Source organism: Calypte anna, chromosome 2, assembly GCF_003957555.1.
Source record: "Calypte anna isolate BGI_N300 chromosome 2, bCalAnn1_v1.p, whole genome shotgun sequence".
Classification (NCBI taxonomy): domain Eukaryota; kingdom Metazoa; phylum Chordata; class Aves; order Apodiformes; family Trochilidae; genus Calypte; species Calypte anna.
The window spans coordinates 20,822,382-20,840,615 of record NC_044245.1 but is presented as its reverse complement, the minus strand read 5'-3'; the positions used below and the strand labels follow the sequence as shown (position 1 = coordinate 20,840,615).

General features: G+C 40.1%; 1 protein-coding gene across 1 annotated transcript in view; it reads left to right on the top strand.

Moving 5' to 3' along the window:
• The first annotated feature begins 5,458 nt into the window (after window positions 1-5,458).
• Window positions 5,459-18,234, top strand: part of STAM (signal transducing adaptor molecule) — a 32,640-nt gene continuing 19,864 nt past the window's right edge. The window contains exons 1-2 of the mRNA XM_030445423.1: window positions 5,459-5,645; window positions 15,800-15,884. Of these exons, the coding sequence (XP_030301283.1) occupies window positions 5,606-5,645; window positions 15,800-15,884 (125 nt within the window). The 5' untranslated portion in view covers window positions 5,459-5,605. The remainder of the gene's footprint in view (window positions 5,646-15,799; window positions 15,885-18,234) is intronic.

The following is an 18,234-nucleotide window of genomic DNA, read 5'->3' as shown; positions in this document are numbered from 1 at the left end:
GGAAGACTAAGGTCCACACCTGAAAAGGGGGGAATGCCTTCCTGGAACCTAAAAAGACATCTGGCAGACTGAAGGATGAGATTTGGATGTGTGTTTTACTGTACAAGCCTCCCTGCAGGCAGACACAGGGATGCAAAGCCAGCACTGGGAGCATTGCAGGGACTTGCTCTGGGAGGGGACACATCCTCAGTCTGAGCTATGCTGCTGTGACATGGCCCTCCGAAAGTGCAGCTTGCACCCACCATCCTGATACATGCTCAGCCTGTGCCAGCCTGGGGATGCCATTCACTGCTTTGGGCAGCACGCACGTAGCCTTATGCTCATTTCCACAGCTAAACAAGGTGACCATGGCCACTCAGCCCAAACGCCTTCAACACATGCATATGCAGATGAAAGAATTCCAGAAGTGGGTCAGAATATACCTTTGCAATGCTATTTTTTTAGTCTCAAAAGATTTCAAGAGTCCATGTCTACCTCCTTTAGGGTGGGTTAGGTCATCTCAATGTTGAAAACACCTAGATGGGCTCAGTTCATGGGCCTTGAGGTAAAAGTTGAATAGATGTGCCATACAAAAACTCAGTCTCTCTTCCTTTCCTCACCAAGGCATGGAATTGGATGTTCATCTTTCAGCCTCAAAATACCTTCCCACTGGACCCAGGAACAGTTTAATGTGCATGGAAAATGAGTACTTGGCAAAACAGGACCATTTACATGCTAGCAAGATTATAGAAAGCATTCATATTATGTATTCACAGGTCCTTTCCATCTTCAGGTAGTCAAAAATATAACCCATCATGGGAATCCTGCAACTAAAAAATATAGACAAAAGAATTAATACACAGAATTGAACAAACTAATTCAGCAGTTTTTGCTAACCTTATACTTCAGAGGAAAGTACAAGAAACTACATAGTGGGCTAATATGGGATAATCTGAGCCCAAATTTCATCTCTATATAACAGTTGTAAGTTAGTTTAAACATTATAGCCTTCCCAAACATGTTCTGTATTTACTATGTTAATTCTGTGTCTTTCTGCTATCTTAATTACATGGGGTTTTTTACCTAAATTTCACTTCTCTCTTCAAACCATTGTAGCTTCTAAGCTTTGTCAATGCGGTGTTGAAATGAGCATCACAAATTAACTGCGTAGTTGGCCAATTAAGATCTTACTAGTGTGGATAAGTTTTTATTTTCCTTCTTAGAAGAGTGGTAGAGAAGAAAAGATTAATTTTAACCTCATCATTGGTTGAAAAGTGCTCTCAGTTACCAGCAAGAATAGGTGACCATATTGGGTGTAGTCAGTATGCCACACTGAGAACAGGTGTTTGTGCCAAAAAAAGTGTCAGGACAAGTCAAGTGGTTCCCTGTGGCAATGTCAGGAAATGGACACAGAATGACGCTCCTGACAGCATCCCCAGGGAAGCTCAGGCATCCAGAGGCACCCAGAAGTCCCAGCAGCCAGCAGCTTCCAGGATATCTGATTCTTATATGACAATATATCACTATAAAGCAAATAGTATAAACAAGTTGTTGTATTTGACTCAGATGAACTTGTTATCCAAAGTCATTTAACAGAACTGCAGTGTAAACATACAAATACCACTTCATGTGAGTTGATTTGTAAGTACTGCTTTGAATACAGAGATTGAGGAAGACATGACTGCTTGTTTTTGGCATCTACATGTGCAAATATTAACTTGGAAATTGTAAACTAAATTTTTTTATGTGGTCAGGGAAAAATTAATTGGTTTATAAAGTTTATTGTTTGAATACTAGTCTAGTTTTAACATTACATGGATTTCAGGGGACTCCAGCTATGAACTTCATATAACCCGATGTGCATACTTTATAAATTTTAAGGCTAAAAAGGACAAATAAGTAATTTTAGCCTGATTTACTGTATAACAGAGGACACCAGAGTATGGGCACTTTTAATATATTCTCTTTATATAAGGAAATAGGTAAGAATATGAAAGTAAGATGTGCAACTTGGACACTTGCAAAATATTAGGACGTGTACAATTGATTATAGATGTGAATTAAATCACTGGAGCCCAGTACTTAGAACATTTACATGTGGTCTGTGACTGGGATAAATTTTGTCTCAGTCATATCATATTGTTACACATTACAGCACCTTGACTGCTATCCAAAACATCTTGTACTTATCATGTCGAAGACAAAAGCTGTGAATAAATGGACTGGTGACACTTGTTGCTTTCTGAGCCTTCCTCTTTGATTTTCTTCTCTGACTAGCTTCCAGTTCTGACAGCAACATACACTGTGGATTATAATGAAAATGCAGTTAAAATAGAGGTCAGTGTGACTCATCCCTGTCTCCTTGCTAAAAGTGTACTGACCTGACTCTGCCTAGAGCTATGCACCTTATCTGTACAGTGCAGCAGCTAGCAAACAAATATATGATAAAATAAATGGGCACACCAAATAGACAACTCTTCCAGTAAACTGGAATTGCTTCCCCTCCATGTGTCAAACATGTTTGTCGTCCTCTGAGAAATACAGTTATCTAATGCAGATGTGTGTCAGCTGAGTGGTGGTAAAAAGTATCAGAACTTTTCTAGTAGATTGTAATATATAAGTTGCTGTTCCTAAATTCACTTTCTTACCAGAAGGCTATAGGGAAAGTAATCACTGTATATCACCAGAATCCAGACCTAACCTTGGTACGGATAAGCCCCTATCATCATTTAAAAAGTGATGAAACATATAAATAAACAACAAAATTAAACATACACTTAAGCAAATTTAAAAGTATGACATCTATAAAATTCAGAAAGTGAGTTGCACTGGCAATTAACTGAATACATGCTTTTATCTCAGTATCTGAACAACAGTACTATATAGAAATGAAGTATGCAAAGAAAGATGTGTCTGCATTAATCAGCTGAGACTGCTAACTTTGGACAAAAGTAGCACATATTTTTAAAAAACACCCTGCTAAAAACTTGCAATAAGGCTGTCTGGAGAAAAGTCCTAAGTCAGAGGAAATCCCCCCATCTCTTGGGCAGATGACCTCTTCTGTAAAATCAGTAGAGTCAGATTGTTGCAGACATCATCTCCAGAGAGAGGTCTGAAACAGAACATTTGAATAATTCCCTGGATAAGCTGTTTTTTCTTGACCCAGTCTGGTGAAACACAGACCCCAGACGTGCCTTCTTACTTGCTTAGGATGTAATTGCAAGGTGAGTCAGAATAGTGATATGATCCAACAGAGAACTTTCTGCAGTGAGGTAGTTTTCAGCTGGATCAGCTGATTGTGTAGCTACAAATGAATTGGATCAAATTCCAACTCTAATATGAGAAATGTGGTGGCAGCACATAGTTGTGGGCACAGGGAGTGCAGTGTTGCTACACTCTCTATCAGCTGTAGTTACCCTGAAGTTAGATGCAATTTGAGACCGTACCTTTGAACTAGATTCCTTACTTTTAGCTAGCTAGCTTAGGCAGCATGAGTTCCATTTCAAATACAGTAGGAAATAAAGCAAACATTTTGAACTACATCTGACAAAGGAAGCTTAACACACCTTTTTTTAATAGCATACTCATCATACTACTCACAAGTAAGGTGGAAAAGCTGTTTCCCATAGCTATCTGTGTCTGAGAGGGCAAACCCCACATTTTGTGCGAGAGTACTCTACCACCCATTCCTGTTCCACGTAAGAATGCCAGAGCCATGGGACAGGGAGAAGAGTGGGATACAAACATAATACAAAGTATTCAAAGGAGTCTTGTACTTCACACTGTGTTCAACAGGAAAAAAACTTGTTTTAGATACAAAACATGAGCCTTGGCTACAGAGCCTGAAGATGCGTTGATTATAGACTACCGTTTTCAAAGCATTAATAGGGTTTTGTCTAGGAAGTGAAGTTGGGTTAGAATCTCCTCAGGCTGAAGTCCCAGTTCCCTATATCTCTTCTGCTTGCTTATACTACGGGACTACTGCACAAAAAGTCTGTTTTGAAAGGATTTGTACAGTTCATTTTGAAACTATCAGAGGGAAGGAATGACAAAGGACAGGGATGAAACAAGTTCTGGGAACCTCTACCATATTTCTTTTGTGAACAGAGTGGGGGATAATGAATGCTGAGGAGGTAAAGCATCCTCTGAGAATACCTAGTAGATGTCATTAAATTGAGGCAGAATCTAAAGAGAATACCCAATTTCTTAGAAGTAATCCTAAGCAGCAGATGAATGCTGACCTGCATTAGCTGCTGAAAACAGTTAGTCTGGTTGGGGAAAGAAGGAGAACTCCAGAATCTGGAAAAAAAAATCAGTCAAATAACAAAGTGCCTAATGTCTGTAAATCCAGATGGTAAGAGGCTTGGTGTGCAGTTTTCATTTGATGTGTCAAAAGTCTGCCTAATGCATGCAATCACATTCATTATTGAGCATGGTTAGTGCTATTGACTGCATCTGGTATTTCTAGTAGTAGTACCTTTTTATTTTCTTGCTTGCACTCTCATGATGTGTTCATATTGCTCATTGTGATGTCTATGACTCTTCCCTCATGCGTGCACATACGTTGTCTTTTGTAATCTGTGACCCAACTAGTTTAGAGTAATTAAACACTACTAAAAGGCCTGAAGAATAATTACTTGAGTTTTATGTGGCAGCAGGAATAGGCAGAACATGTCATATCCTATGAGTCAAATTGTTATTGTCGGACACATCGCACCAAAGTCAACAAGACACTTGTACGAAGTGAAGCAGCAATATATGTCTGCACAACCAAAGGCCAGAGGATGTTGAAGGCCCTGTGAGCAACTGACAGCTACGATCTCAACAGCATCTAACCACGGAAAAGTGGTCAGGCTCCCATGCCATGCTGTGAAAGACACTGTCACTGTCACCATCCTGCACCTTCACCTCAGGCCACCCCTTTCAGAAGGTTGACAGCACTAGCAGCAGAAGACTCAGCCAAACCAATGCGTATGGAGGCTCTTAAAATTGTCTACAGGGAGCGAACGTGATGGGGCACGAAACCGACTCGCCTACTAACTAGGGAGGCACGAAAGAGCTCAGCAGAAATACATTAAAAAATCCCCCACCTTGAGCTGTGCCCACAGGCCCTCGGCCTCAGGCAGTGGGCCCGCCTGGGGCGGTGAGGCGGGCAGCAGGGGCGGTGCCGGTGCCAGTGCCTGTGGGGAGCCGGGCGGCAGAGCAGGCGGATCGCCCGCCCGCCCACCTGACGAGCCCGGCGGGGCACAGCCCGGGCCGCGGGCGCCCGAGGAAAGAGCCTGAGGGGCCTTCCTGCCTGCCGGGCTCCGCTGCCCGGGTACCGCGCTTCTGCCCCCTCCCCGGGCAGGGCCGGGGGCTGGAGGCGGTGTCGGACCGCCGGGTCCCGGGGGTACGCGGTGTTTTCCCCGCCCGTCAGGCGGCGGCGGGGCCACCCCGGGATCCCAGCATGCCGCGCGCGGCGGGCGGGCTCCCCGGCCCTGGGAGGAGGTGGCGGCGGCGGAGGTACCCCTGGCGGGAGGAGGTACCCCTGGCGGGAGGAGGAGCCGCCGCTGCCGTCGCCGCCGAGAGCTTCTGGCTCTGCCGCTGCTCTGCCGGGACGGGAGGGGTGGCTGCGCCGCGCCCCGCGATGCCGCTCTTCGCCACCAACCCCTTTGACCAGGATGTGGGTGAGTGGCGTCCCCGGGCCGGCCTCCACCTGAGGTAACCCCTCGGCCGGCCCTCCCTTCGACCTCGCTCCCGCCTCCGGCCCCCGTGGGTTGCCGGCCTGCGCTTCCCCAGCTCTGTGCTGCTCCTGCGCACCCGGCAGGCCTCGCCTGTGGCGGGGAGCCGGGGGCAGAAGCGAGGAGCGGGAGAGCGGCGGTCGCGGTGCGGCGGGGAGCGGCTGTGCCGGGGGCGCCTCCGGGCAGCTGTGGCTGCGGCCTGCTCGGTGACAGCAGGCGGGTGGCGAGGGCTGCTGCGGGCCCTGCCTGGCTCCGTGGGGCTGCGAGACAGGGGAGAGCACAGAGATGGTTGTGGGACACGATCTGGCCTGCTTAGCAGAAGGAACGTTGCAGCATAGCAAAACAAGGAGGGAGAAATGCTTATTGTGGAGTGTTACTGAAAGGATGGCAAGTAAATAGCATTCATCTACAACTGCTTCACAGATAGTCATGCGAAGGTTGTCAAAGCGGTTTGTATTCAGCGCTTTGAAGTGCATTGCTGTGTGAGCTTTCTTTCCCCCTTTCAAGTGAAACTTGACGTGCGGTGATCAGGTTTCATCCCCATCTTGCTTGTTCCAATGCCAAACTAAATAGAGAGGAATTGTCTGGCTTTTAGTTGACAAAAATTATGTTTAATGCTGATGTGTCCAAACTGAACACTAAAAATTCGTTTTGCATGTCTTACTCGTGACTGTGTAATATGCTTTGTCTTCTACACTCTGCTGCTGTCCATTTCACTTTGGATGATTAAAAGCTTTGTGTGGGGCACAATATAAAAAGACTCTTTCTTACATTTGGCTAAATATTCCCCCTCCCTGCCCCCCGATTATTTTCTTACAGAAGTTTAGCACTGTACATGTTTCTTAGAACAAATTTCTTTAGTAGCTTTATGCTTGCTGTATCTTTAAACTACATGTTATTAAATCTTAGTCTATTGAATCTTAATGATAGCTCTCTTCTAATTTTGAAGAGTTAACACTGTTCTGCTAAAGACTGCCCTTCAGTTCATAATTTTCTTGGTGGCAAAGCTGACTTATGTATGTCTTGTAGTGTAATTTGTCTGTTGAAAATGATGAAGAGATTGCACAAGAGATTGCTTGCCAATTTTCCATGTACCATTAGAGGATTAAAACATTGGTAGTATTATCTGTGAGAATAATTTGGTCTAATAAGATTGAAGAGACCTGAGGTTCTGGCTAATGTTCACATATTTTACTTCCCAAATCCTCTGTCTAGATATGAAAATCAGACTGCTTGAGTGTTTTTCTGTAGAGATAAGTCTGATAGGTGTGCTTGTCAGCACTGTGAATTTCATAATGCAGGTGGTAACACCCAACTCTTACAGAATCACAGAATTGTCACTCTTGGAAAAGACCTCTAAGATCACAGCATCAACCATCATATAGCATCAACAGCATAAGAACCATCAACCCAGAAAAAAACCATCATGCCCACTAGAGCATGTCCTGAAGTGCCACATCTACATGTTTTAGAGTATGTTTTAGAGCTTTTAGGTTTCCACTTCTTAGATCTTCCCTAGAAGCTAAACAATCCCAGTTCCCTCAGCTTCTCCTCCCAGGACTTGTTCTCTGGGCACACTCCAGCAAGTCAATGTCCTTTTTGTAGTGAGGGGCCCAGAACTGAACACAGTACTCAAGGTGCAGCCTCACCTTGTACAGGGTGCTGTAAAAGGCACAAGTACAGGGGTACGATCACTTCTTCACTGCTGGCCACACTATTTCTGATACAGGCCAGGATGCCATTGGCCCTCTTGGCTACCTGGGCACACTGCTGGCTCATATTCAACTGGCTGTTGACCTGCACCCCTCAGTCTTTTTTGGCTGGGCAGGTTTCCAGCAACTCTTCCCCCAGTCTGTAGCATTGTGTGGGGCTGTTGTGACCGAAGTTCAGGACTCAGCCCTTGGCTTTGTTGAAGCTCCTACTATCAATGGCCCATTAATCCATTAATTTTGGTGGGTTATTTGCTGTTGTATAGGTGCAGGAGATGCCAGTCCCTTACTTACTCTTCTTGCCGGATAGGATCACCAGGAGATATTTTTCAAAAGTATTATTCTGTATACTGTATGAGTACAGGGAAATAACTGCTCAATCCCAAATTGTTCTTGGAAAAGCTAACAGTGGGCAATTAGCTAATTTTCACCAGTAAACACAGCCTCTTTCCATTGGCCTTTTTCACAATGTCCCACGGGAGACTGAGGTAGCATCAGGCTGTTCAGTTGGTGGCAGCCTACTTTCAGGAGCCTGCTGCCTTTATCCATCACTCTACTGGACTTGTGCCAGGGAGATGGGAATGATGAAGTCTCCCACAAAATGTCCATGGCCCCTTCTTCCCCAAGGCCCCTTGGGAATGTGCTATTATCTGGATGAACTTCTTGGCAGGGTTCATAAAATAACGTCAGCTGTAAAGTGTTCAAGTTCTCGGGAAACTTCCAAAAGTTGTCAAGCAGTAGTGTTATTTTTCAATTATTTTTTCAGAAAGAAAGTTGAGTGTTTTGCTTTTGTTCTCACCCAGTGAAAACATTTTCTTCTGAAAATCAGATTGCTGAAGCAGAAGGGCAGTCAAAAGGTGTTTTTAATTTTATACAAATTTACACATGGTGTAGCTGGTAGTATTGCTGTGATAGCTGTGTTTTTCTGTCTGCTGGACAGCTGATCAGTATGGTGTATTAGTTGGAAATGATTTTGGAACCACTTATGATGATGGATTGCAGTGAACACATCTGGAACAAAATTGTTTGGCGTTGTTTTGAGGAGTGTACCTTTTAAATTCAGAAGAAAGTGTTTCTGGGTTTGGCCAGTCATCAGCATCTGGCTAGTCCTGTTAGTGTGTTCCTGCTGTGGAACCTGGTCATCCACAGTAGCCTACCATTTCGTGTTGACTTTGTACAGGGATTTTTGGAGTGCACCTCTTCTTTAGGTTGGTTGGCTAAAGACTATTGCTTAAGACTATGGTTACACTAATAATATTAAAGAATATTTTAACTGCTCATAGAATTGAGGAGGTAAGCTGATGTCATCCTCAAAGTGTCCAAATCTCTGTATGAATCCCAAATACTTTTTTACTTTTTGTTTTCTGAACCCTCTTTTTACCTTATTTAGGAATAGTTCAACAGGAAGGGATACCAATCAGGTGTGACACAAGTAGGTGTGGATTTTCCCAACCAAGCCTGGGAACCTTGGACAGTCTGTCCAAGTAAGGAACATAATGTTAGAACTTAATAAAAGAAAAAAAAACTTCCAGACACTGCACTCCTGAGGTTATAATTAAGAGACTAATCCTCTCTTTAAGGAGCTAGAATTAATGGTGTGCTTGTTAGTATAAAAGGAAGTCTATTTCTGCTATATTTCACAACCTTAATCATAAAATTACTCCCAGAGAACTCTTCCTGAGAAGTGCAGGCTTACCTGTAAGTTTGAGGCAGGCAGAATAATGGTGAAATGTGCCTTAAGAACCAAAAGACTGTCTGCTAATCTGTCATGACAGGCTAATTAGTAATCTAGTGGTGATTAGGCTAGGTTTGATGAGAAGTTTTGAAGTGTCATTTCAATGTTATCTCAAGAATAGAAACTGTAGCTTCGGAATTAATGTAGCCCATTCTTTATACCAACTTGATGTCAAGCATTGTAAACTTAATCTATGTTGTAAGAAGAGAACTGGAAGAACTTTTTTCTTCCTGATGGAAGCTTATTATTTCTGAAGTTTTATAAGCTGCAATAAATACAGGTTCTGGTATGAGTTGCCATACAATCACACATGATATTAAGAGCAGGTTCTTAAAAAACAGGGGGGTGTGTTAACATGATTTTTATTGCTTCTGTACAGTAAAGGATGAGGGCACTTGCTGGATTTTCTTAGGATATTAATCTGGTTCTAAATGTAAATGGTGTAAGTTTTTGAGGCACCACAGGAGTGGGAAAAAATGGGAGATTCAGGCTTACCACTTATAGAAATTAGGCAGGCAATTTAATAATGTAGTAGAACTGTAAACCTGATGCAGCTTGCAATTTTTTACCCCAAGTTTTATTAACTGTAGCAGTCATTGATAATTTTATACTCAAAGCTCTTTAGATATTTAATATTATGCATGAGTTTCATGTGATTGTAGGTAGGTAGGGATGTTAATATACCACAGTATATAGTTTGATGTATTAGAATGCAAAAAATGCTGTGACCATGGTTCCAGTGGTGCAATTTCTTGTAATAAAATACTTTTGCTATTTAAACTCATTATTCTTCAGATTTACCCCCTTGGATTAGTCAACATCTTCAAAACCATCCAGTTAGCTGTGTCTCTGAACTGGGTTTTTCTCTGTTTAGGCCAGGTTTGCCAAAAGGAGGGAAAATTATTTTGAAGGAGAGTCATGACCCCAGATAATTATGAAGACTGCAGACTGCATGTTAACCTCTGGCTACAAGGGAAGATGAATTCCAAGGACTAGGTTGGTTTGTCATGAGGCTGGTGCCTTTTTGCCTAAGCTGGCCTACTGCTTTTCTCAGAGGCGTTGTAGGGAGAAGGATGTTAACTGTGAGCTAACAGGTAGACTGCATAGAAAATGTGTTGAAAGGAGTTATAGCCACTTTTCAGTTATTTGTAAATGTTTGAGAAAAATTCTTTGAGAGAACTTTGAGAGAACTTCTCACTAAAGATACCATTGGTGCGTGTTCTTGATGAAAAATGGCAACACTGACAGGATAAAAATGAGTGTAGTACTGTTTCTGTATAACAGCAATAAAAAAATCTTTCAGTTTTCCTTTCTTAAATGAAACTCTTTGAGCTCAGCTGGGCAGTTTGAAGCCAACATAGTATATTCTACAGGCAAAGGAGTTCTAGACTGTACTTTCCTGGTAATTTTTCTTTCCTCCCAGGGAAGAGCTGTCATTTTAAGTGCTTCCCCTAATTTTAGCTGTGACAGTGTGCAATATAATACTAAAATTCAGAAGAATCAAATTAGTTCTCCAATGTGTATAATCTGTTTGTTTATATGATAATATCATATGTTATATGATAAAAGTATCACTTTATATTTGATACGAAAAGCTGAGTTGCTTGCTGATCTTCCTTCTGAAATGCTCCTTCTAGTATAGCTTTCTTTGTGGGGCTCTGCAAATAAATCCTGGCACCATTTCTAAGTATAACATGCCTGTGACGCACCTTGTTTACCAAGTAATCATCCTTGTTCTCATATATCATATAATGTGCTCATCTTCCTGCTCTGTTGTAATATTTCTGGGTGAAAGGTTGTTTAAGTTTCATGGATTTGTTAAGAGTTTGCCATAGGTGTCCAAACATCTAAATTGGATTTGCCCAGCTTGTTTTACTCTTGTTTTCAGCATTGCCTTACCACATCTTGAATCCTTTTGTCTTTGCTTTTCTTGTCCTACTGGGTTGAGCCATGTCTCTCTTGTCTAGGCAACCTCATGCATTTCATAGACTTCTGAAGGAATAAGTTGAGGTGGCCTCCTGTCACCTCAGTCGCAGCTGTTTGCTTTGCCTGGGATAGGACACCTTCTACAAGTGCTCCCAAAAGGACTTTTTAGAAATACTGTGAAAGGGGTTATATCTAAACTGAAGAAGTTGGTGCATATGGCTCACACGGCTTTACTAAAATTAATGATTCAACAGGAGATTCCTAGTTCTTTCTATGGTGGCATGACTCATTAGAGATTATTTTCAATATTGCCTAAGTGGACTCATTTGGGATGTATTATTCTGTGCACTTCTGAGCATGGTAGTGAAATGCAGAATGGTTAATATTAAAGCAATGTTGTTGTTGGTTGTTTTTTGTTGGTTTTTTTTTTTAATGGGCTAATAAATGCATTTGTTTGGTTTATTTGACAGACAAAAGGAACAACATGTAATTAATTCTAACTTCAGTGATGTGGAATGGTATGTAATCAGAATTTCTTGGCAAGTGACTGCAAAAGCAAAGAGAAATTTGCAGTCAGTTTTAGTCTTTAGGCTTGGGAAGAAGAGAAGACTTTCAGTGGGAGAGAAGGCTGAGAGGAATGCTAAATTTTTTGTTAATACCATGGTGTTTACATTGATGGAATTTTGAGAGTTTTTATCATGCTACAGAAACTGGTTGTAGTTTTAGTCTATGAGTGAAGTTTCTCCAGCTATTCTCTTGAAGATTTCTGTACCTGTTCTTTTCTTTGTAACTTCAGTTACTGAGAACTCATTTTAGAGATTCACAAGTGTGCAAAAGGCGTTGTGTTCATGAAACCTCAGTGGTGTGAAATATTCTGACAGTTTTAACTCCTGCTTTGAGTTTGAGAGCGTTTTGATCTATCTGTTACTGTTATTTCTTGAAATTCTAAGTAGCTTTAACATCTTTGAGACTTTGCGGCAGAAAAGAGCTTGGTCCCAAGGTTGATACTTTTTAAGAATAAACTTCAGCAAGACCTAAAGTTTCGGAAGCTCAAACCTGCCAAGGCTTCCCTCTTCTCTCTTTTCTGTCTAAATAGCACTTTATAAATCTGATTATAAATTTCTTTTAGCAAAATTATGAATTATTAGGAAACTAGAGAAAACTTCGCTGCAAGATGAAAATTGAAGACTTGTAATGAGAAAAAAAAAAAAAAGGAAAAAAGCCATAGTAAAATTTAAAAACTGCTTCAAATTTGAGTTGAAACAGCTTTATGTGAGAGCTGTGTCAGAAAACTGGAGACAAAGTTCCACCATGTGTACCTCTGTGACACCGTGATGTTTTCCTGGGTGTTTGTTTGACATACCTTTATTAAGTTTTGGAGAACACTGTTTTAATGAAGAAGGTGATGCTGTCTTCAAAAGTTGGTGGGTGGGTTTTTTTTGTTTTGTTTTTGTGTGCTTGTTTGTTTGTTCATTTTAGTGAAGTCTGAAATGTTACCTGTCTGGCTTGACTTTTCACTAAATTGAGTAAGATTTTACAGCAATGGTGAGGTGGAGGGACAGAATGTGAAGTAAGTGGTAATATTGCTATGGCAGAATTATTTCAGAGGTAAAAGATGAAGAACATCTCTAGCTTATCTTCATCCTTCTGTGCTAACCTGTCCTAAGGCATGAAATATAGTATTTTTTGTCCTATCAGAATCCATTTTGGTACTAAGATAAAGCCTGACAGTGACATGTCAGCTGTACCTGAGGGCTGGTAGGGTGCCAGGTGTTAGTCAGGGTAAGCAAATATTGAGTGAACATAAAGTTGGGGGTTTTTTTGGCTGTGAATGTGTGTGTCATCTTAGAAGAGAGCACATTCATGGATTAACTGATAATAGTGTAAGTAGTTTAACTTAAGTAGCTTTAAGTCATAATATTTTCTGCAAAAAACTGATGCTACATAGGAATTTTGACAAAGTGTCTTTGTTGCTTCTGTTTTCAGGGTGGTGAAAGGTGATAGTCACTTGCTAATCCTCTGGCAAAGATAGTGGCCTTTTTCGTGGATAGTCAGTGTCAGTGTACTGCTAACATGCATAGTGTGGCCTTAACTTTTAACTGCCCTTGTCTGAGACAGAATTTAAGTACAACTTTAGAGGCAATTTTTTTTCTTACATCTTACGATTAATTTTATAACACAAGGGAATTAATAGATGTTTGGTATTAGAGAAGACAGAAAGTACACAATGAAATTCAATTTCAGACTGCAATTTTGTGAGAAACTAGTGTGTGTTGTGACGAAATATTCTGACTGACAAGGAGGAAGGTGTTGCAAACAAATGAAGTTTTATACAGGGTTAAGGTCAACTTGCAAAAAGGAATATAGCCATGGTAGAAGACTTGTAATTACAATTGTGGATGAATTTGCAAAATATTCTTACTGACAATTAAAATGAAGGTTGCCATTGATGTGGTTGACATGGATCAGGAATTTCATCAATCACCATCTTATTTTTAGTTTTAGGCAAACTATTTAAATTAGCATAAAACACAGTTTGTTATTTTAAAAACTTAAGCGTGCATCGTTTTTCCTCTGGTTTGTAAGAGATATAACTGATTGTCCTTCCATTTCTCTCTGATGACATTCTGAGGAAAGAAGGATCAATTGTTGCCAAAAGTACAGATAACTGTCTGTTATTCAGAATAGTGGTCTGTTTCAGTTCCACTGGATTTCTCAGCTCTGACTGTTGAAGGATATGCTAACTGAAGCATGGCATTAGGCATGAGTGAGCTGAGTTTGTGAGGATGCATGTGAGCTCTGTACCTGGTGGGAACTTAAGGTTCCTGAAAGCACCATGCAGAAGCACTTTGGAGCTGGTTGAGCTCCAGCAAACTATCAGTGAGCTACAACAGTGGAGTCCTGGAACTAAACTGCCTCCATGCGGTCTGTTCTGTGTGTCTTTGGACTGTGCTTATCAGCTATTTTCAGTTTTGGGGATGTTTTATAGGCTCAGATACAATGCCACTTGGGCTCTGTGTTTCAAAAAAGCAGTTGCAGTGCCTTGGACTTGAGGCTGGCTCTGGAAGCAGTACAGCTGCTGTGCTCGTGGAATATGATTACAAAAGACTGACTTGGCTTGTGATGGCTCCATGCAAGGAATTCAGTTCAGGTGCTTTAACCATGTGTAGCACAGATTTTCCAGCTATGGATAACTGAAAACTAGCTATATCCAAAGGATAAATAACAAGCAGCAGAAGCGTAATGCATGGTTTTGCTGTGGTTTTTTGTTTGTTTGTTTGTTTGTTTCCCTTCTGTGTTGTTTGCTTGTCTGTGTAAGGTATCTAACTAAAGAGCCAAAATTTTGGAATAAAGAAACAATTTTAATTGATACAAGCAGAGTACAGTCTCATTTCCCTGTTCTCATGTTTTAGCATTCTTATTTGGCATGTTGAGTGGGTTCTGCTGTAATGGTGTCCCTCTCAGTTTCTGTTTTGCAGTTGATGTGCTTCATTTTTGAAGAAGATATATATATATAAAATATTTTATCTGACTGCTAGCTATACTAGTTCTAATCATGATTTGGAACAAACTGTAGACTGAAAGAAAAATCAAGCTGTTGCTTTATCAGTTGGTATGTCTTAGTGCTAGATGTTAGCATTATTTTTGTTAATTATGACCTTTTTTTTTTTTTTTTATTCAGACAAGTTTTCTGATTTAGAGAAATGAGGCAATGCTCTTTTAGTTTAACTAAGAGAACACTTAGAATTGCAACTGACTTTCATTTAGGAGTTCTCTATACTGCTTTGCTGTTTTCTTGCATCAGGCAATAAAACTGATGTGTTATCATTCCAGTTGTATGTGGCAGTGTTTCATTTTTACTCAGAAATACTTTGCGAGCACATAATTGTGAAGTTTTGCTTTTCTGCACTTTTGTTCTGAATTAAGAAACTAATTAACTTCAATCTGAAGGACAGAAACTCATTCATAAAGGCAAGACATCAACTTTGTGACAAATAATTCCTGGTAGCTCTTGGAGATTGCATGTTTTGCTTTGTTATTCTCTTCTCTGCAGGTTTACAAGTGCTAGTATGGATAGTGAATTTTTCCTGGCAAATTAAGTTTTTATAAAAAAAAATCTTTGTTTTCTTTCATAAAACTAAGAAGTTTGAGGAATGGCACTCATTGATGATGAATATTTTGCATTCTCTAGGTCAAGATGTGAAAATTACATGAAGCAGGATTAGGAAACAAAGTTTGTGTTCTATTCTGTGCCCATTCATGTGCTCATTCATCTTTAGTGATTATTAATGAGTTGTTGAATCCTCCTTGTTGAATTGTAATACATGGAACGGGAATACAAGACAGCAGTTTAGAGGGCTGAGGTAGTGGTAAATGTATCTGATTCTGTAGACAGTGAACTAATGCTTTGAAAAAATGAAAAATGAGAAAAAAATAAAATCAAATGAAAAAACCCTATCAGTAGCTATACTACTTTTGTCATATTCTGAGTATGTCTGTATTATGTGGGAAAATAACCTCAAAATGTATGTTTACTTACAAGTTTAAATCCATGGCCATAAGCGAACACTGAAAATTAAAAATAATTAGGTGTAAAAGTTTCAGTATATGAATTTGATATAGGGATTTGTCATGCATTTAGCAATATACAAAGAGGTAATATTGCAGTGTCTTTGTTGACAATTTTGTTTGAAATTTTTATTTTGATTTACTTATGCTTTATTTTTCAGAGAAAGCAACCAGTGAGATGAACACTGCAGAGGACTGGGGTCTGATCTTAGACATCTGTGATAAAGTTGGACAGTCACGCACAGGGTAAGTGACTTTGGAAATTTCCTCCCCAAACTTTTAAAATATTACTATTTTAGTTTCATACTCAGATGCAAGGAATCAAATTTTTATTGTGTATAGGTCCTTAAAACAGCTCAGTTTACTTGGATTTATTTCAAGTAATAGGAAAATAAATGGATTTTCTGCTCAGATATTTTGGAGTTCTTTGGAGATGCTGGCTGATCTTTTAATATTAGGACTTGCATATCACATCTTCTCACTCATGTAGCAGAATGAAAAACATATTGATACATTTTAGCCATGTCGCTGGAAACTGAGGGGACTTCATGAGGGATTTTTCTTACAGAATAATAAAAGGGGTTGGAAGAGACCTAATGCCAACTTGTCTAACTGCAGCTTGAAACAGGTCTAATTAGATTAGGTTGCTCAGGACCACATCAAGTCTTGAATGCCTCCAATTTGCTCATGTCAAGCAAAGTTGCTGAAAGCACACTGCCTCCCATCATTCAGGTTATTTGTGAAGGCATTTAGCAGTGCTGGTCCCAGCAGAGATCCCTCAGGGACTCTGTTTTGTACTACCTGCTAACTGGAGTTTGCACCACTGGTGACAGCCCTTTGAGTTTAGGAGGCCAGCTGTTTTTTCACCTACCTTATCATCCACTCATCCAGCTTATATTTCAGCAGTTGGGTGATAATGAATCTATATGAGCTTCACGTGTTTGTCAAAACTTTGCTAAAACCAAGGTATAAAGCATCTGCTGCCCTTCCCTTGTCCTCATCAGCAGACCACGAGTGTCCTTGTCACAGAAAGCAATGAGGTTCTGTGTTTTTTCCCCTTGTTTTAAGAAGTTGTTGCATGACTTTGGGGATTTGATAAATGTACACTTTCAAAATGGTATATTAATCTTAATTATTATGGATCTTAATATGGATCACTAATGCTCCCATTATTGATTCTGCACTGAACTGTTTCATAGACTTTGTGTTTGCACTTTTCTTTTGGACATGAAAAGTTAAAGAAAAATTTGAGTTACCAAACGAAAAATACAGTTTAAAGACATTATTTTTCTGTGTTGATAGTGTTTTTATTAAACACAGCATTAGGCTCTGGAAAGGTTTTAAATGCATCTTGGTCCAAGCATTCCCTCTAGCAATTCAGGTTTAAAAATTTATGCCATTGGTGCTGTCTAGTGGAATGATTCTCTGAGAAAGAGTTGGATTGCCACGTAAGACTGTGGGAAACAGTATGAGATACCAGACAGCAAATTCCCTCCTAGGACTTCTGTTTCAAAGCACAGGTTTGCAAATAAGCTTATTCCTTGTCCTTGGGATTAGAGAAGGTCTTAGAGGAGTACTTATAAATAGCGTGGCACATTGAGACTTTTGTAACTCGTTAAAATAACACCTGGCCAGCTGTTAATAGTGCTTCATATTAGTAAAACTGCATCTCTGCTCCATGAGGGTGTTGCTGCTGAGCCTGTTCGAGTTGATTGCTGAAAGTATTTCCATAGGCAACATGTAGTCATGAGAGCAATTTAGTGCTCAGATGTATGTAGCTGCAAAAGACAGCTGCTTGGAAATACTGACAGAGCTAGAGATCTCCTAATGTCCAGATAAATTTTTCTAGGACAGCTGGAAATTCTGTTAATGGTTTGTGGGTTTTGTTTGTGCATTTTACTTTCTTTTTTTATTTTTTTATTTATTTATTTTTTTAATAATCAGTAATTTTACCATGGCTGTGACTTTAATCTTGGTAATACCCTGTTTATAATACACTGTCAACTGACTCATTGCTTAAATGTACATTCTGATAAAACTTGCTGCTTGTAGGTTTCCGATGTTTTGCTGGATTGTCATGATGAAGCAAGGTAAAGCAAGACTAAGTTCCCCATTAAGAAGTTTAAATGCTACACTGTTTGAAATTCTCCTGCAGTTTAAGTTCATGTGGCAAGAATACTAGTCTTGTTAACTGGGATCTGCTTTAATCTTTTAACCAAATTTGGTTCAGTACAAGCAGTCTGTTACAGTTATTAGCAGTAGTTTAGATTATAAAATCTCTTTCTGGATTTTCTTTGCCTGCAGCATATTAGATTTAGATTGCTTTACACCTGAAGGTGCACTAGGAGGACTATGCTTAATTAAAGCACACTTGTTTCATTCAAGTCTGCCAACAATTTGCTTGCATCCAGAGCAATTGTTGAAAACCTGCTATGCTACAAAGTTGCTGCATTTTAAGCTTAAATTGGTTACAGTTCAGTAACAGAATTACTACTAGTAATTTTTTACATTGCTATGGCTTGGTTACAAAGAATCACCAGTAGCTAAAAATTGCCTCTTTTTTCAAAAAAGGAGAAAAAGAAGACCCATGGCACTG